Source organism: Poromitra crassiceps, assembly GCF_964638095.1.
Source record: "Poromitra crassiceps genome assembly, chromosome: 22".
NCBI classification, from domain to species: domain Eukaryota; kingdom Metazoa; phylum Chordata; class Actinopteri; order Beryciformes; family Melamphaidae; genus Poromitra; species Poromitra crassiceps.
Window position 1 is genome coordinate 8,020,131 of NC_139647.1, and position 20,081 is coordinate 8,040,211.

General features: G+C 46.2%; 1 protein-coding gene and 2 pseudogenes across 4 annotated transcripts in view; 1 reads left to right on the top strand and 2 right to left on the bottom strand.

Moving 5' to 3' along the window:
• The window catches only part of klhdc3 (kelch domain containing 3), a 43,000-nt gene extending 32,128 nt beyond the window's left edge, over positions 1-10,872 (bottom strand). Inside the window, exons 1-6 of one of the 2 annotated variants that reach the window (XM_083658352.1) lie at positions 10,798-10,872; positions 7,702-7,951; positions 5,729-5,908; positions 5,382-5,497; positions 5,215-5,286; positions 1,031-1,244 (exon numbers count right to left, since the gene is read on the bottom strand). In XM_083658352.1, the coding sequence (XP_083514478.1) occupies positions 1,031-1,244; positions 5,215-5,286; positions 5,382-5,497; positions 5,729-5,908; positions 7,702-7,855 (736 nt within the window). In that variant the 5' untranslated portion in view covers positions 7,856-7,951; positions 10,798-10,872. Of the gene's footprint in view, positions 1-1,030; positions 1,245-5,214; positions 5,287-5,381; positions 5,498-5,728; positions 5,909-7,701; positions 7,997-10,797 lie in introns of both variants that reach the window. The other variant, XM_083658353.1, reaches the window with a different exon arrangement.
• Positions 10,873-11,788: 916 nt separating this feature from the next.
• Positions 11,789-13,997, bottom strand: LOC310796136 (kinesin-like protein KIF3B pseudogene; annotated as a pseudogene). Its single transcript has 3 exons — positions 13,972-13,997; positions 13,340-13,631; positions 11,789-13,066 (listed from the first exon to the last, which is right to left on the bottom strand). The product of its transcript is annotated as a kinesin-like protein KIF3B pseudogene (transcript).
• Positions 13,998-14,610: 613 nt separating this feature from the next.
• On the top strand, positions 14,611-15,714 carry LOC310796034 (UV excision repair protein RAD23 homolog B pseudogene; annotated as a pseudogene). The gene has a single exon. The product of its transcript is annotated as a UV excision repair protein RAD23 homolog B pseudogene (transcript).
• The last annotated feature ends 4,367 nt before the right edge of the window (positions 15,715-20,081 follow it).

Genomic DNA, 20,081 nt, shown 5'->3' on the forward strand with positions numbered 1-20,081 from the left:
GTTTATTGACATTAACACGATTGCAAGAACAAAGAACAGATTGTTCTTGAAACTAAATGTGTAAATAAACGGTCGATAGGCCATTAGACATTTATTAAGGTTTTGCACTGCAAAGTTAATCCTATGCATGCATGTCATTCTTTTTGCGATTTGGTCTAATTGCATTAATTAGGTATTTGTAGGTGTTCCGAGGCTGGGACACAAAATAAAGGGAGGGATTTATGGAAATTGGCAGTGGAAGTGATTTATCAAGTAGCACCTGCTGAATGCTAGAAAAAGCACGTCTTATCATTTTGCACAGAGGATAGCTCTGCTGAAACAGTCTCTGAACCGGCATATTATCTGAAACGGCTTCTCCAGCTATATGCAATTGTATCAAGTCTCCAGCTCTGCCACACTTGGACTCTCCTGCACTTGCTCCTCCAAGGCATTTAAAGGGATACTCCACTTTTTTAGCTCATTTGCCACATCCCCCCTCACATAACCAAGATACACCATGCCTTACCGGCACTGTCCGCACAGTTTACAGTGAGCTACAGTCGTGAAGTTAGTTAGTATCGCCAGAGAATGGAGGCTAATGGTACAGCTGTTAAAAATCTGCCAAAACACACATCTCACGGCGGCAAAATACATGTTGTGCTTCGGGGTACTCACCACACGATGAAATATTAATCCAAAATGCACATAATCAGTCTTTTTGGAAGGAAAAGAGGTAGCTGAAGCACAACATGTATTTTGGTGTGGTTGGTGTGTGTGTGTGTGTGTGTGTGTGTGTGTGTGTGTATGTGTGTGTGTGTGTGTGCGCGCGTGTGTGTGTGCGCGTGTGTATGTGCGCGCGCGCGCGTGTGTGTGTGTGTGTGTGTGTGTGTGTGCGCGTGTGTATGTGCGCGCGCGCGCGCGTGTGTGTGTGTGTGTGTGTGTGTGTGTGTGTGTGTGTGCGCGTGTGTATGTGCGCGCGCGTGTGTGTGTGTGTGTGTGTGTGTGTGTGTGTGTGTGTGTGTGTGTGTGTGTGTGCGCGTGCGTATCTCACAGGCTGAATGACTCCTGCGTCCGTCTGGCAGTGGCTGTGCTGACGGGCTGCTCAGCCAGGAGTTGGTCTCTGTGTCAAACACTTTGATCTTGTTGCAGTAGATCTCGTTGTTGGAGTGGAAGGGACCGAAGCGGTCCGCTCGCCCCCCAAACACAAACATCTTTGTCCCGATGATGGTGGCCGAGTGGAAATCCCTCCAGCGTGCCGGCGTGCCCTAAAGAGAAGAGCACACTGGACTTGACACACTTCACAGGTTGAGAATTTCAGTTGAGAGATAGACAAGACGCAAACATAGTTTGTACATGTATATTGACTGCCTTCTTCCATAGCCTGAACTTCACCCTAGAAAACCACTGCTTCATTAACCATGTTTTCAAACTTTCTAGGTTTGCCATTCACCAATAATGTTGATGCACTGGTTTCATACCCAGTAACAAGCAACTTCAGATAAACAGTGCCACCTAGTGGACCCAGTTATGCAACACAAGAGCACACATCAATGCTGAAATTATGTGGGACAGTACCGAAAGCATCTGAACAACTATCCAAACTATTTGCTTTTGTGTTATCACCAATAAAACAAAATAAATCAAAATCAAAAACAGTAGGTACTGGAGATAATTCGGTGGGGTTTTGACACATTTCTGAAGAATAATGTTACCAACATTGGCCTTGGTGGGGTACTACAGAAGCATGAATACAGAGCGAATATACAACACGTCACTGTCAGGGCAGAAGTGCGACGTGTTGTATATTTGCTTGCATCTGCTTGTATCTCGAAAAAAGCTATTTTTCACAAGGAAGAAAAAGCAGTAGTGTAATAGTAATAATAACATTGATAACCAATATAACATCTTTCACTGGTCCAAAGTACCTGAAACTTCCACAGGTTATTTTTGGATAGCCACAAAATCCGTTTTATTAAAAACAAAGAAAGCGGCTGAATTTGAATATAGAATGTTTCCATTTTGAGAGAATGAACGCGCATCTTGTGAAGGCAAGCCTCTCTAGCTCGTTTGCATTGAGCTGGCCTCTAGCCATGACAAAGCCTTTTTCACATGCCTCCAAGCTCCACAATGTGTTGTCATTATCCTCCTGGGGTTTTACTGAGGAAAGCAGGCTCTGGAGTTATAAATGATACAGGGGCAGAAATAGAACATTTTCTACGGCCAAAATAATGCAAATAATATTAGCACTTCATTATCCAAAGGGCAAGAGACAGCAAAATGCCTCCTCAGTAATGACCAACCTGATGAAAATTAAATGTTTAATATTACTATAGGTACTAGATTTAGGACAAAGAAAACCCCAAAGGACTGGCAGGTTTCGAGAAAATTTGGAAAAGTAAACTTTGCAACTAACTCTCAGGGGTGGGCAACTGGCAAATGGCGGATGTTTTTGGTTAGGCTAGACCACCCAAATCTGTTTTTATTTTACTGTACACTCCAGAACATGGCGCTAATGGCGTTAGCATTGTCCATCCACATTGTTTAATCTTAGCATTTGAACTAACGCTATTGTAACAAACTATATCCAGGATGCACATTGCACATGCAACATTACTCATCTGATTAATATGACATATTTGGGTGATGCACCCCCATCAAATTGCTGTAGCGGGCTGTTTTAAAGCTAGAGCAAAGTTTCTGGTGTCATCTGAATGGAAGAATTACTAAATTTGAATATGAAAAATATAAATGTTGGTATAATAAAATTGTATTACCAGCCCTTTTCATCAATTAGTAGCTATAATTGGGAGTGATGGTGTTACAGTAGACTACTGGTGGAAGTGCACGGTTACATCTGGCCCTCTGGTAGCGAGGACATTTTTTGTGTGGCCCTCTATCATCAAAGTTGCCCATCCCTGCAGTCTACTGCTATTCACAAACTGACGAACAGGTTTGGAGCGAAACAGCACAGCAGGTAGGCCTGGTGTTGCAGGAGGAATGTGTGGCATTCCTGTGTCAATTCAGACATGTTTGACTTCAGGGTCATTGCCGTGGGGCCAGAAACCCCACCCCGTAAAAAGCCACTTGCTACAGAAACACATGGGGTTCAGTTCATCTACAGGGAAGAAGAAGAAGAAGAATGGGAGTCGAAGAACATGCAAAACTAAACTAAAGTAGAAATAACCACCTCACGGCTGTATGCCTCCGCCAACAGGTCAAGCTGCACTCTACATCCACATCTGTCCAAACTCATACAGCACAAATAGCTTCAATCCCACCAAGGTGCAGTCGTGTGGCCATTCAACTTTAAGGCGCAATTACGATCAACGTTAAATATGGATACGTATAGGGACATTAATTTTGTGCATAATTTTGCACGTTTCCTGAAAGCTTACGGATACGGATTAAACAGAGTAGCACCCCCCCACACACACACACACGCACACACACACACACACACACACACACACACACACACACACACACACACACACACACACACACACACATTTGACTCTCTCCTGCCCACTAGTGTATGTCTTGCTTAACATGATACCAAGGTGAAAGATGCATGGAAGTATGTGGGCTGGGCAGTGACGGTTACGCCGATTGAAACGGACGCATTCATTTTCGTATGAAAATTGAGCATAAATTGGGCCTTTATGGCACTTGAGGCAATGTTTGGGGGTACCTCGAAGACAGAACAGAAAGGATCCCTAACAAACAAAAATAGGCTAACAGTCATGCTGTCTGTCGAGCTGGGCAACGCCATCTTGAGAAAGGGCAGAAAGAGGCTGCTCACGTCACTACAGAAGCCTAATCTAGACGATAGGTGTCCCCTCACTAAAGAGCTGATGTCAATCCTTTGATAGTTGACTTGGCCACGGATGTAAGAGCAGGAGATGTTGTTGGTTTTTGGCGGTTGGGGGGGGGTGATGGTGGATTGTTTGAAACAGTTGGCCACTGAACATTGGCAGAGGGAGGTGTTAAAAATGCTGGTGAAGATGAGGGCCAGTTCTCCAGTACAGTTTATTTGTTTATTATAGGGATCTCCATTAGCCGACACCTAGATGACAGCTAGTCTTCCTGGGTAATGGAGTACTGTCTCCTGTCTGAATGTGTTCCTCACCTCTTCCTCCTGGATGTAAAAAAAAATGGAGGGGGGAGGGCGGAGTGAGGGGGGTGGGGCTTGTGACTGTTCAAATCTCCCATAGAAGGTGTCGAGTTTGTCGGGGAGTTGATTGTCATTGACGGGTTCCGGGGGTGGGTTTCTTTTTGTAGTCGGTCGTGTCCCGACGTGTTTTTCCCAGACGGTTCTTCTTGTGTCATTGGCTGAGATAGACATGGTGTGAGCGAGCATGGGACGGGCGGGCGTGAGATCACAGTGACCTTGAACTTTGACCAACAAAATCTAATCAGGCATAACAACATAACAGGGTGTAGCTACTCACGCGGAGAGCTAAATCATCAACAGCCAACCCTCTGTAGTCTGCTTGATGACAACATGTTACGAGTTATGAATTAGAACTGGGTACTGATGGAATGAGGATATCATCTGTACTTCTTCCAAAATCAATACAGAGAGCGGGCTCTAATTTACCACCATGTGTTCTGGTAAGTCTAAAAGTATACTTTTAGCGGAGTTCATCAAGGGTGCAAGCTTGCTGGAGACAAACAGATAACTTTCCATAAAGGGTCGGGTATATACTCCTCTGTTTATTGTTTATTAAAAAGGACCCCCATTAGCTGACGCCTAGATGACAGCTAGTCTTCTCCTGAGACACTTTTGGTACTTGGCCATCTACCAGGGAGCTGGATTACCGGACAGTGCATTTGTGTCCAGTGCATCAGGAGCCACTGGACACTTCATTATATATACTAGAAATATTGCACGCTTTGCATGCTCATTTCTAGGGTGGGTGCCTCGCATGCCTCGCTCACTCGCCTTCACGTGCTGACCGATCGCGCTGCGCCGCGCCGAAGCCCGCCTTTTTATAGTAGTGAGATTGACGGTTTTAACTTGACAACAAAAACATTCTAAATTGAACCCCAGCTCACTTCCTGTTGCAGTGTTTGCTGTGGACAGAAAAAAAAAAAGAAAAGAGAAGAGAAGCAGAGCAGGACTGACAGTTCTGTGAAAACCGTCTATATATTGACTTGAAGCTTCAACGCAACACAGATAATGGAGAGATATTCAGAGAGATGAATCAGGGGGATCACTCACTCATAACTCACCCTGGCATTAATTAAAGACCAGACCATGGTGGTGGTGTCCAGCTTGTGGATGTCGTTGGAGAAGCAGTCAGCCTGAGGAAGAGCAGCACAACAGGAGGAGTTCAACCATATTTTCAAAAATCTCAGAGAGCAAGTCTTGACGTGAAAAAGCGGGTGGAGAGACTCACCAGCTGCTCATATCCTCCAAAGATATACATGGCCTTTCCCAGGACACAGGCCGAATGGCCATCCCTCGCCCCGGGAACCGTCCCCGAAATCTTGGGCGTGAACCATTTGTGGGTGTCTGTGGAGCGCAAATCGTTCGCATTAATTCAAGGCATTCTTGTAAACTCATCGTGTGCAATGGAAAAGTGTCGTGCATACGGGCAGGTGTTGCAGCTGCCAACACTGGAAACCGCGACCTCCCCTCTTGCCAGAGCAGCCCGATCTTCAAACAGGTGCATCTAACACTTTATAAATGGAATACAAGCCGAAACCATTGCTATCCGTATGGGATCAAAGCATGTCGACTTACTGACATCGAAGGCATAGAGCACATTGCAGGCCCCTTCGGTGTCGTTACGCCCGCCCCAGATGTAGATGATATCTTCCAGCAGCACGGCGGTGTGGCCGTAGCGCATGTACGGCACCTCGCGGGGGGCGTGTTCCCGTCCTGCGGTCCTCACCGGGGGCAACTTCATCCAGCGCAGAGACACTGTGATTCAAAATATTTGAAAAAGGTGTATATGAATTCAATACATCTCTACAGACTACCTGCGACTAACCGCCTATAATAATAAACTATCTTCTGAGATTTTTTTTTCTCTATGTGGCGATGAAAACAATACCAGAAAAAGGACATGTTGCTGCAGTGTTTTGTATGCGCAAAATGCCGCAAAATGCGTTGTTATCAACTGTCATTGCTAACAATAGCCTGTCTAGAGCTAACCCTGGCTGGTTTTCCCCGACTGTTTAAAAGGAACGTCACTCAACCGTGAAATCCTTCGCTCCCAGTTTAAATGGAATGCAGTCTTAGAACCTGAAAAACCAACATGTACGGCCTGGGTCAAATATTTAATGGAGAAACTTCACGGGGGAAAAATGAATTTGAAGATATTAATTTCAGGGGCTGGGGAAAGCAGAGGAAGGATCAGTCTAGCAACAATAGCCAAGTAAAGAAATCAAATGCATCTTAAACCAGTGGTTGTCAAATGGGGGTCCGGGGACCCCCAGGGGTCCTTGAGGGGGTTCCAGGGGGTTCCCAGCCAAAAGGGGGGTAATCTATTTTCGCTATAATTCCATTCATAAGTAACACAATGACTATTTTGGTCATGGGTTTTATACACTTTCTGTAATAAAACATCTAAAAGCATCAATCTTATCATCATATGGGGGACCGTGGGACAAAATCCTATCAAATGGGGGTCCTGGTTTAATTTTTGTCAGTTTAGGGGTCCTTCATGTGAAAAATGTTGAGAACTACTTTGATGAACATCAAAGACGAGTGACGACAAGATCAACATCGAGACAATAGCGCTCTGGTGGTGACATTTCCATTTCAATCAAGTGAAGGCATCGTTATCTAGGTAAGTATAGTTCCACTGATCTTTTCATGGCAGGGCAGTAAGAGCAGGCAGGCTAACGTGACTGGAGGAAGTTGTAAAGCCCTAAGTACAGGTGGCTGACCACATGGAGGGAAACAAGGAAATGGGTGAAGCAGCAGAAAGGGGAGCAGCAAATACTCCAGAGCAGTACGATAGCTACTTGAAGAAAACACCTGTGTTTGAGGTCAATAAAAAAAAATAAGAACAAAAAAAGACCGCGAGATGTTTTACACCTGGCGATGGAAATCTTTAAGATGGGTTGTTGTTGTTGTTGTTGTTGTGGTGGTGGAGGTTTAACAGACATTGAGAAGACTTCAGCTGGGACACACGGCCTCCTATCCTCACCTCAGCTTTTGAATAACAAACATTGTTCCCACAGTACGTCATGACAGACAAAGCATGAAAAGGACGTTCAAAGAGAACGCCTTTTCGCCTAAAGAGTAATAATTATTTCAACAAGAAAAAAACACACCTAGAGGATAATGACTGTACGGTTAAAACGAAAAACTGGTTTTCTAAGAACATACGCTGCTGTTGAATGCAATACACGGGGTGGCTGCTGTGGCCCTGATGACGGTACATTCCCCATGACCTAAAAATGGTTGCTTCCTGGTTTGTCAATGCCGTTTTTAAGTTAGTAATGTTGTTAGTAGTGTTTTTAAGTTGTAAAGGGACAGTCTGCCAAACACGACAGTTGGGCTTGCTGAAGAAAACTGGTGGGAAACCACCATCTAATGCAATGAATGTGTAAAAGACGTTTTAAAATCCCTTCTCCCAGAGAACTGATCAATACCCTGACTCTCCCTGTCTGGAATACACCACTAGTCTAAATGGCCCTGACTTTCCAGGAATTCCCTCGACCAGCGGGAAAACCCAGACACAGCATTTCATTCACCACACATACCTGAGTTGAAGACATGCACGTCAATCTGACGCAGTGTCTCGTAGTCCTCGCCGGAGCAGTAGCCTCCAAAGGAGTACACCTTGTGCCCCACCGCCACAGCAGCATGGTTGACTCGCCGCGGCCCTCCTTCTAGGTGCACCGACCAGCGCAACATTCCCCGCGCAAGCACCTCCGTGACTGCGAGTCCTCAGACCATCACTCTGTCGCCTGCCTGCACCCCATCGAGTCAGTGAACAGTCACCATGGAGACCTGGGAGGGACCAGAGAGAGTGGAGTGGCACAGGGTACTGTCAATCTGTACTGTAGGGGAGTAGACAAGTCATGGGAAATTGAGGGGAACTACCCCCTTTTCGACCAAGGCAGTTTGAGGGCCAGTTTTGGAGCCGGTGCCCAATCTTGAACCAGTACTTTGCGTTTTGACAGCCGAACCAGCCAGGAACCTGGAGGGCAGCATTATCATGACCAACCAAAACCAACAAGACCAAGGAAATTGCCATTAAAGCTGTAAACAACGGGGGGAGCGCCGGTTGTCAAAATTGAGGCCAATTCGGGAAGTACCAAAAACTGTAGTTCCTTGAATGGCCACTTGAGGCTGGATCCAAAAGAGAGTCCTAGGCGTGATTGACAGGTTGCCTGTCCAGTGGTCCACATACAAATGGGTGACATCACGGTGGCTACTACGTCCATCTTTTTTTTTTTACAGCCTACGGCCGCAAAGAGACGTAGTTCGCCATTTAGATTGTTGTGCTCGAAGTTGGCGCTAGTGTTGCTGGGAAAGCGGAGAGACGTATACAGACATACGTAATGACAGTGACGTGATGACGTGGATCTATGATCGTGGTCCTTAGAAGGTTCGCAAGTGAACCAACTGCGAATCGGCACCGGAACCAGCAGCACTAGAGGTTCCAGTTGGTGGAAAGGGGTTAGGGGAACTGTTTGTCCTCTTGCGCTAAGATCTGTTGGAGTGCTGAATGCTGACAGGCCCACAAACCCCTGTATTATCTAAGTATGTAGAGTATTTTAAGAGGTGACGAGGCTACAGCTACCACTCTCTTTCTTCCTATTCACTCTTATCCCTGTCTCCCCCCTTGCATTACAGAAGCTTTAAATATAGAAGCACATAAACGAACGCATGCAACCACTGCAAACACAAAGTGATGAATGTTTAGGCAACAGCGCTAATTCCGCTATCATAAAAACAATGATTCAAATTTCAAGGACAAACAAGCGGTTGGGGTAATTGAACTTTTTGAACAACTGTTAACTCATATTAGGCTAGTTTAGATGCAAGGGAAGCTAGAACTAGGAGCAGGTGTGTGTATTAGGGATGTTAATCATCCCTATTTTCATATTGTCCAATCGTGGTCATTAGAGATGGGCGATTAGACGATCAAATCGCCATAATCTATTGATTGGCCATTATTTTATTTATTATTATTATTTTTGGTAAGAGACCTATTCCAATTTAAGGTTAACGTTATATTTAATCTTGAAAGCCCGCGGCGGAAGACATACTTTTAATATACTGGCTGACTTTCTCATTGAGGAACCTGGAGAGGGAGACGAGAGAGCAGAGGAGTGCTGTAACATTAAGCATGGCTTCCCCCTCCCTCACTCGTGCTGATTAACGGAGCTCTGCCAGAAACATCTCTAAGTTTACAGTAGAAAAGCCAATTGGCGATATATTCGTTTTGATCGCAAATCGGCTCATCCCTACCCTAGTGTGTGTATGGTGGAATTGACTTCAACTTCTATTCTATCTGACACTGACAGTAAAGCAAAGATGGAGCTATCTCGCTATAGCAGTGCCCTGCAACCACAAGATAACCAACCACAAGACACTCTTGCAAAAGAGGAAAATGCATGGTTAAAAAATAGGAACTAGAACTACGCCAAGAAAGTACAGTATCTACAAAAAGGCTTGCATTCGTTAGTTGCATGGCAGCTGGCATGTTAACAATTCCTGTAGAGACAGTGTCCATCATAACTAAAAACTAAACTAAGTTAAAAAAAAGGGGGGGGGGGCTTTGAAAGTGAATAGTAAAACAGGTTAACACACACCCACCATTATTGGAAAACATTAGCCACCTGTCTTGCAAACAAGCTCGTTGTCAGTGACTCACTGTCTCACTGACCTCTGACCTTCGGTTTGCTCTTAAAAATAAACTCTCAGAAGACCATTCAACATAGACCTTTCTATTTCAAGCACACACACACACACACACACACACACACACACACACACGTCTGTGGTGGAGCAAAACAGGCCAGAGCTAGCTTTGTTTACCACTGTCATGAGTTTTGGAGCATGTAAAGCCATAGTGAACTCAAGACTCCACTCAAAACGCATCTAGTCTGCAGCACGTAAAGGCTTACATTCTTGCAGTAATCCTAGCACCGATGTCCACTTGTTTTCCAGGAATATTGCAAGAGCCATTTTCTAAATGATTCTCCCCTTGTTGATTTCTCGAAGTACAGGTGCATTTGTGACAGCTGGGCTGGGGATCAGCTTCTACCTCTCTGAGCATTCAACGGGATATTGCTGATATCATGGCATTGACAACTTAGAGAACAGTGCCTTTCTACAAAATGCATGTAACACAACAGACACACACGGGGGCTGGGTCACTGATGCCCAGATCACCACACCGATCAAGCTAATCTAGACAACCGTGACATTGAGCCGTAACGTTAGCACGGCTACTCCAGTCTAGTTAACGCATCCACATTAACGTAACTAGCTATATAGCTATTACTAGCAAGGGATACTCCTGTAAGGGACAGTGACTAGCCAGGCTCAGAGCCATGGCTTATTTGGCAACATAAGCTCAAACAACAATAGCATATCAGTTGTATGTAACGTTAGCTATCTAATGTTACGTTAGCTAACTATCCACCACGAGAGGCTCATGGATATGGGGAAGCTGTGTTGCTAGCTGACGCTAATCTTAAGGCGCTATCGTTAACTAGCTAACGTCAACTGGATAGGAACGAGCATGACCCATTTTCAACCCTGTCATTGTTACAAAGTGGTGGTGGTGGGGGCGGGGGGCTAGCCTTAACTGTCAAAAATATAAGCAGAGGAACAAACTTTACCTTGAGCTGGAGTCGGGTTGTAACTAGGGTTTGGGTAGTTTACACAGGCGATGCTGCTGCTATCCACTGCCAGCCGTGGCCCGGCCCTCGTGACGTAGGAGAGGCGTGTGGATAGCTAGTTAGCGCCCCCCGCTGGCAAAGTCCCGACTATTTTTGTGAAGCCAAAGTCACGCCCTCTTGCTACCTGCGTCTGATCATATTATTGCTATGAACGCAAATGCATGTCTTATTTATTTACCAAAGCCCCCAAATCCCCCATAATAATCAAATTGTTTGTTTTGAAGTCACAAAGAGCTGTGACAAAACCTCCTTGACAGAAAACCTTTGCTTAGAGGCCATTTTGAAATGAGATTGAGAGCACACACAGGGCACCAAGCGAAATGGTTTTGTGAAATGTCTTATTCAGCGTGTTTGTAGGTAGGCCTAAGTAAAATGTTTACATTTCAATGTCAAAAATGCATTCCTGAGAGGGTCCTACCTACCCTAGCTGTGTGTGTCTCCTCCGCCAACTGCAATATGTGCAACCTGGAACCTTAGCGGGTGTTATGTGTTGAGCTCTCTCCCATCGTTCCCCACCTCCGTCTTGTGTGCCCCAGGAAGAACAGCATCTACTGATTACAGCAACTCAAGTCGTGACAGAGGCTAAGTCTGTAGTGTGCTTCGCTGTCCAGCCTGTACCTGTAGGCTACACTTACAACCAGACAGGTTCACTTATCTAAGACAAAGAAACAGACCTTAAAGCTCAACTCTAACAGTTACAGAAGTCCAACCATGGGGAAAAGAGACGACACAGTATGATGTAAACCTAACAGTCCACATTCTGGAGAGATAGCAACTTATAGACACACACACACACACACACACACCTCGCCCCAAGTTCCCACTTAAGAAAGGACTACAACCTCCAGCAAGCAACACAAATCTAGGAAGATATGAGGAAGTAGTGCATTGTAGATACTGCAGTTCATCAAGGGGGGTTCAAAGCATGCCTTCAATCCCCACACAGGTAAAGGTAAAGCAAGGATCCAGGACTGGAGGGGCTGTACGGAGAGGTCAGGGTGCTCGACTTCTTGCCTGTTCTCGGTCGACCAGACCTAGATTTCTTGAGGCTGCTGCTGGTACGGACCGGCAGCGTTGGTCCCAGGCTGCTGTGGAACCCAGAGGCGTCCACCTGGATCTCGTCCTCGTCCCTGAGCGCATCCTCCAGAGCTGCCGCCAAAGTGGGGGCGATGACCGGTTCCTCATAGTCCTTGGTGGTCTGAGCCGGCAGGTCCATCTCCAGCATCAGGATGTTTTCAGCCTTGTATCTGATGTCAGGCCTCATGATCATGGCGATGCGTGCGTGGTGACTGAGAGGCCTCCTGTAGCCCACCGCTGACGGCCTGCTCATCATCTGATGGTTGTCCTCTATACGTGTGATGGGCTTCATTTTCCAGTGGTTGTCCTCATCAATGAAGGCACTGTTGACTATCTTGTTCTTCTCCTCCAGGGGAATGAAGTTCTCGATGATCAGATGCCTGAGTTTGAGCTCCTTGGTGAGCTCGTTCTGGGTCTGCTCCAGCTCCTGACGCTTGTTGATGTGCGCCTCCTCGACGTCATGTATCTCCGACTTCACTGCCTTCAGTTTGGCAAAGAGCTTTTTCAGCTTATTGGTTTTGATGTTGGCCTCTTGCTGCAGAGAGCTGTAGGTCTCCTTCAGCTTCAGAGTCTCCTCATCACAAGACTCCACCTGCTGCTGCATCTCACGCTCTCGCCATTTCTGTTCAGCAATTTCCTGTTTCCTGTGCTGCAGGATTCTCTGTTGCTCATTGGTGTGATCCACAATGTTCTTTCCTCCTACTAGGAGGTTGCTCTCCATTGATTTGACTTTGGCAGCGAGCATCTCTCCAGCCTCTCTCTCCCTCTTCAACTCTTCCATTTTCTTCTCATTCTCCCTCAGCAGCCGGAGTTTCTCCTCAGTCACCAGTCTGTGATCCTCCATGATGGCCTTCGTCTCTCTCTCAAGCTTCTCCTGCTGCCGCCTCATGCTCCCTTGCCTCTTCTTCTTCTTCTTCTTCCCTGAGCGCTTTTGGAGCTGCTCCTTCAGCCTGGCGATCTCCTCCTGACACTCCCTGAGGAGCGCGTCTTTGGGGTCCTCGATGCGCGGTTTGTTCTTGATGTTCTTGGCCCTGTTGGAGTAGCACAGCGTGGTCAGAGTCTCCTCCACGTTGTAGGACGTTGAGTCGATGTTGGCCACCATGACAGTGTGGGCGTTGCCCCCCAGAGAGTCCTGCAGGGTGAGTTTAGAGTGTTGAGTCCCCCTTGTCTTGCCTTCCTCCACATCCTCCTCATCCTCCCCTTCGCGCCTCCTCCTCCCTTGCCTCCCCTTCTTCTTCCCTGAGCACTTTTGGAGCTGCTCCGTCAGCCTGTCGATCGCCACCCTGAGCAGCGCGTCTTTGGGGTCCTCGTTGATGCCCGGCTTGATGTTCTTGGCCCTGTTGGAGTAGCGCAGCGTGATCAGAGTCTGCTCCACGTTGTAGGATGCTGGGCTGATGTTGGCCACCATGACAGTGCGGGCGTTGCCCCCCAGAGTCCTGCAGAAGACGGGTTTAGAGTCTCGGTAGGGGATGTGAGCTCTCCGGCCGTCCACCAGAGCAGAAATGATGTTCTCCAAAGCGGAGCGTGAGAGATTGATCTTGGTGGCTTCTTTGAGCCGCTCCCCCTGAGCACCAGTCTTGGTTTGCCTTTCGCTACCGCCAAAATCTACCAGGTTCAGCTTGCCCACTCGGATATGATTCTCCCCATCCACGCACTCAATGGTGATGACAAAGATGGTGTGAGAACGAGAGCGGAGGCTAAAGTAAAAAAAAATCACACCCAGGTCAGATCAGTGTCTCTCATAAATCACTGATGACATCACAATTGCTTAAGTGACATCACTAATGACATAGTATATGACATCATTGATGATGTCACAATGTATATGACATCACTGATAATGTCACAGTGTCTATGACATCATCAGTCACCACTGGCCAACTCAATGATTGTGGGACATGACATCATCAGTCACATCACTCAATGATTGTGGGGGATGACATCATCAGTGGATATGACATCATCAGTTTGGGGCTTTTGCATGCTCAGTTGATGGATTGCTTGTTTACTATTATGACATCATCAATCACCACTGACCACCACTCGACAATGATGACAGACATCATCGCTCTGGCCACCAATTGACACTTTGGGCTGGGGCATGACATCAGATGAGAACGTAACATTCCAAATATGTGACCAGTTTATCAGAATGCATATTTGGAAATTTTCACCGAGCAGTGAGGAGCGCTGGCTGTGTCGGACTAGCAAGTATCTGTCAACCCCTACTGGCAGTGAGAAAACACTGTCAACATGCTTTTGTAACTAACGTTGCCGACCGGGTACAGCCATCGGCTCCCCGCAGCAGTAACGCTATGAGCATGTAACTGAAGTTGGCCACACTCGCCGCAGTGTAGCTGCTGAATGTTGCCAAACTTCATTCATAGTTTACAGTTTATTGATGTTTACAATGCAACCGGCCCCGAAGAACAAACAATTGCGTCTGACACGGAGGGGGAAAAGTGGGCAGGGGCAACATAAGGTGAATACATAGCGATATCATTGAGTTTATGACCGACATTGATGATGTCATAGACATTGTGACATCATCAGTGATGTCAGAAATCCTTCCCTGCAGAGGCTGTAAGTAGCACCGTGATGGCGACGGACAAAGATTCATTCAACTTGAATCCACAGCATTTGAGCAGAGACAGGGAAGAAAACTCAGTTGCCAAAATGCAGATAACTTTGAAAACATTACAACAGCAAATGTTTAGAATTGACATCGATGCAGAGGAGACGGTAAATACATTAAAAGAAAAGATTGAACATGAGAAGGGGAAGTACAGTTTTCCAATCGCCGGACAGAGACTGATATATGCTGGTAAAATTCTCAACAATGACACAATCCTCAAGGAATACAACATTGATGAGAAGAGCTTTGTGGTCCTCATGGTGTCGAAGCCTAAAGTGGCCCCAACAGAAGCTGTTGAAGGCTGTGGAGCCCAGTCTTCAACTGCCACTTTGGCCTCCAGCACTACAGTAGGTCCCACAGCCTCAGTGTCCGTTCCCGACACTCCACCAGAGGTCGCACCCACAGACGCCGAGCCAGAGGAGAGGCACCCGTCAACTGCTGACCCAGCTTCTGCCCCTATCGGAACCTGCGAAGCCTCAACAAACACAAACTTAGTCGATGAAGCAATTCCGGCTGTGGTCATGGGCCAGTCGTATGACACCATAGTGACAGAGATGATGTCGATGGGCTACGAGAGAGAGCAGGTGGTGGCCGCTCTCAGAGCCAGCTTCAACAACCCAGACCTAGCCGTGGAGTACCTGCTCACAGGCATCCCAGCAACTGTGCCCACAGCCGGTATAATCGTCCCGGCCAACGCTGTCTCCTCCCAAAGTTCCACAGGTGAGAACCCTCTGAGCTTCTTAAGAAACCAGGCCCAGTTCCACACGATGAGACAGATGATCCAACAGAACCCAGCGCTGCTCCCTGCCCTGCTGCAGGAGATCGGCAGGCAGGACCCCGGGCTCCTGCAAGAGATTAGTAACCACCAGGAGCAGTTCATCCAGATGCTCAATGAGCCCAATCCGGACACGGCGCTGGAGGTTGGCGGAGGTTGGGGTGCAGGGGGAGCAGGAGGGGTAGCAGCTGATGCACCCGGTGGAAGTCACGTCAATTATATCCAGGTCACGCAGCAGGAGAAGGAGGCCATTGAGAGGCTAAAGGCCTTAGGTTTCCCAGAGACACTTGTTATACAAGTCTACTTGGCTTGTGAGAGGAACGAGAACTGGGCTGCAAACTTGCTTTTAGAACACAACTTTGATGATTAGAGCAAACCATCCTGGGTGGTTGGTTAATTTCTTCCTCTTACTTTTTGATATCCTATCCTTTATGATAAAACTGCCTAGGCGGACGGGTCAATCGGCGGTGTCTGCCAGTCACGATTTGCGTCACGTTTTAACAGCAACACCACCCAGAACCAACAACAACTCAAAACAACCAACAGCAACAATGCCCAGAACCAACAATGCCCAGAAAAACAACAACAAAGCCCAGAACCAACAAGAACAACAATGCCCAGAACCCTAACCCAACAACCAGGCCCGGTTGTTGTGTGTGTGTGTTGTACCGGGCCCGATTATCAGGCCGCTATAATCCAGTTGGATAAGCGGAAACAGCAGGCCTTCTACATGATAAATGTTACTGCTAATTACCACACATTCACCTTTTCTTGGTAACACTGGATCATTATATTAGCTGGTGTGTGTGTGTGTGTGCGTGCGTGTGTGTGTGTGTGTGTGTGTGTGTGTGTGAGCGAGTGAGTGTGTGTGAGAGAGAGAGAGAGCACACACTCAGTGGTTAGCACTGTCGCCTCACAGCAAGGTCATGGGTTCGAATCTCCACCCCGGTCCTTTCTGTGATGCATGCATCAAATCATAAGCTAAGACCAAAATATCATTAGCAAAGACCAATATCACTGTTATGATCACAGAAGATGGCAGTGAACTGATGTCAACTGATGATGTCACTTATGCATAGAGATTGTAACCTCATAAGTGATGTCATGAATCCCTCCCTGCTGAGGTTACAAATTGAATGACTCTTGCTCACAGCCCAGCCAATCAAACCTGAATCTGTGGCAGCAACAATGGACCATGGACCAAACCCTATTCTATACTGAATTGTCCACACACTTCACACAGCCCTTCGGTGGCTCGCCTGGTAGAACGCTTACCATTAACGTTTATCGTCCTTTTTTTGAGGTGAGGAGGTGAGGATGGACTTGACGGTGGAGGTGTAGAAAAGTACCAATGTTGCCTTTGGCACCTTGAACCTCCTCAGCTGCCAAAGAAAGTACATCCTCTATTGTGCCTTCTTGGTGAGAGCTCTGATGTTCAACTCCCATTTAATCTCTCTCTCTCTCTCTCTCATATATAATTGCTGCAGCAGATGGCGCTGTCATACACATTTTGGATTGAGGACACAAGTTTGTCAGCACTATAAGTTTGACATCAGGTTCATATTATCAAGTATTAGAACATAAGTGCTTTGATCCCTACCCAAAGAACTTTTCTTAATATAAGACACATCACCTAGCATTATTGCTAAGGAAACCAGATTATCTCAGATCAGCAACACGATAGGCCAACTTCATGGATAGCCTGCCTTGCTGTCACACCCACTTTTACAAATGTTATTGTATGACTGTGGTGGCTGGTTCAAGGCAGTGTTGGGCAGTAGTAGTAGTAGTAGTTACTGTGATTGTATTCATTTCCCCAGTAACTAGTAGTGTGAGGGAGTACAATTTCCAAAGCAGTAATTATATTACTAATCCAAGTAACTTCAAGTGCTGGCACAGTGGTAAACAAAGTGTTATATAGGTCTGGCTATGAGACAACCACGTTGACAGAACGCCAATAAAGTGGATTCAGCTCGCTAAACAGGTCATACATCACATTTGCGGAAGGGGGATAACGAAAGTAATATAGTAATGTAACGAGTAACGTAACTAATTACTTTCGATACTATTGATATTTACAGGACAGCCCATATGTCTAATCAATAGAGTGATTATAGATGTTTGCCCATATGCTTAGTATACATATTTACATGTTGCCATGAGCCCAGGAGCAATGGATTTGCTATGTGCAGTCAGTGTGGGAATAATATTTGTGCCGTGAAAGTAACCAATTACAGCAGATTCCCAGCAAAAGGAGTTGTTTACTGGACACGGGACGGAAGGCCTTCTCATATTGTATCTATTCTCGCCCCAATGTGCTAAAATGATGTCCTCAGACGCAGCTGGCGGTGTTATCTCTAGAACGAAGTAAACGGGAGAACGTTCTCACGAAAATGTACAAGGCTCTATTGTTTGGAGTTGTTTTGTGGAAGATGCCTGAAGGTTGACCTGGCAGATAGCAGGTCATTGAAGAATGTGTATGTGTATGACTGTAATAATACCAAGTAGGGATGCACGATATATCGGATTTTCTTTTGCCCATATCTGATATGCCAATATTCTCCAGCTCTTTTGGCTGATTGCCGATATCCGATATATGCGCACATTTTATGGCGATATTTCATTTTAAAGCCTTTATCGTCCGATACGATGATGCATCGATATCATCGTGCATCCCTAATAGCAAGTAATAAGTGAAGTCATTTTATTACTTTTTAAAAGGAGTCATAAGTAATAAGTAACTTACCGTATTACACTTCCTGAGTAACTTGCCCAACAGGGGTCAGAGGTCAGGGTCAGGCCGCTCGGCTCAAGGGCACCCTTTTAACCACCAGGCAAGTTTGCCACTCTCAATTGAACTGTTCAAGAGGAGAAGACCTCAATAGTAGCAGACTGTGGTTGTATTAGCAAGCTCTCAGGTATGAATTTGTGTTTGATACGTGGGAACCTCCCTCTTTTGCAACCAACCACTCACTACCTCCAGGCCAATGCTGTGAATAAATAATAATGTGCTCTTGGGCAACTAGGCGAACAAAGGTTTGGAGAATAAAATGGGCATAGCCTACTCCAGGTGATGTGGCCAGTGATAAACGTCATCAACTGTGGTGCAACTCGCTTTTGCATGTACAGTATAACTGCTCCACAGTATGTTAGGCCTATGCGATACTGTGAACATAGGCATACAGCATGATGATGTCAAGGGTCAGGGTCCATTTTGTTTTTTCTTGTTTTGTTTTTGTGTTGTTGTTGTTGTTGTTGTTGTTGTTTTTCGGGGGGGGGGGCTAAAAACAGTCTGCACTTTCCCTGATGGACTTACAGTGCAGTTGGGGGTTTGTTTTGTGTCGATGACATTATATGACGTATCATTGCAACCCGATCGCTACCCAATTTGGAATAGTGTTGAATTACAAAGAGGTGGGCTTGACCGATCGACTTGGTCTCGAATGGGGGAGCCGAGGTGAAAGCAGAGCGTTGTAAAAAGGATTTTGACACTGTCGAGCCGTATTACAGCTGCCCCTGGATCTGCCTGTATCACTGCCCAGGTCTGCCCCACTTTAGGAGGGGCTTTGATTGATTGTGTGTAGGCATTCCACCCCCCCCCTATGCCAGCTGCAGGTCACGCACAATGGCGAGATTGTGCCTGGGACGGCCCGAACGACAGCTGCCCGTGGCTGCTGCCCCCTTGGAGCTCTGCTGGGCGATTAGACAGACCAGACCACAGACGGATCCACTCTGGAGATAAAGCTGTAAGACATGGATACTGTGCCGCAGTGAAGGCACTTTCTTCATGTTACACTACACAGGGCTACTGAAGCTTTTGGGCTGTTGAGCTTGTCCCTGTGATAGAACCCCTATGAATGTAAGATAGGAAAGAGTCAGTTCAAAGAAAAACACTTGTGTATTTTTTTCTTCTATCTGGAGCTCTTTGTTATTAATGTGAAAGTAGACATGAACTACGGTCGATGGGATCATACCAGCTGCGACTTAAAACGAATGTGGGCCAGGGACGTAAAGTGGGGAGGGGGGGGGGCAATGTCAGACCACACCCATTTGCGAACTCCGCCTTCATTTTGATGTCAACTACATACCTGTAAAGTTTTGTGACTGCATCTTGCACGGTTTTGATGCTATCGCGTTTGCAAAATCTGTCCACAGACAGACAGACAGACAGACAGACATATAAACACCTGCTAAAGTACTCAACACGGCTTCTGTGAGAGTTCCCCCTACCACAGGTGTCTTCTAGGGCATTCACGACTAGTGAATTTTACTAGTCGACTAGTCGTCCCTAAAGGTAGTCGACTAGTCGTTTTTTTTTCTTTAACAAAGAACATGAGGTACAAACAACCAAACAAAAACAATGCATTCAGATCCTATCCTGATAAGCCTAATGACACTGGGGTAAAAAGTTCTTAAAGTCAAACTCTGTATGTGGTTGCCATATTTTGGGGATGTCTAAGAATCTGCCTTTGCTCTTGTAGTAAATGTTATCCAACGTATGGTAGCTTCAGAGTTCATTCCACCAGTGAACTACAGCTGGGGGATTGGATGCTTTCCAATTTAAAGCTACGCATTTCCTAGCTGCCAACAGGGCAAGATCTATGTATTTACTTTGAATGCATTGTTTTTGTTTGGTTGTTTGTCCAATAGTCTTGTTTGTTCTTGGATTATTGTGTATCTTATGCAGTTTTCTTGTTTTGTTTTGTTGTGTTTTGATGTTCTTTGTGGGGGATATGG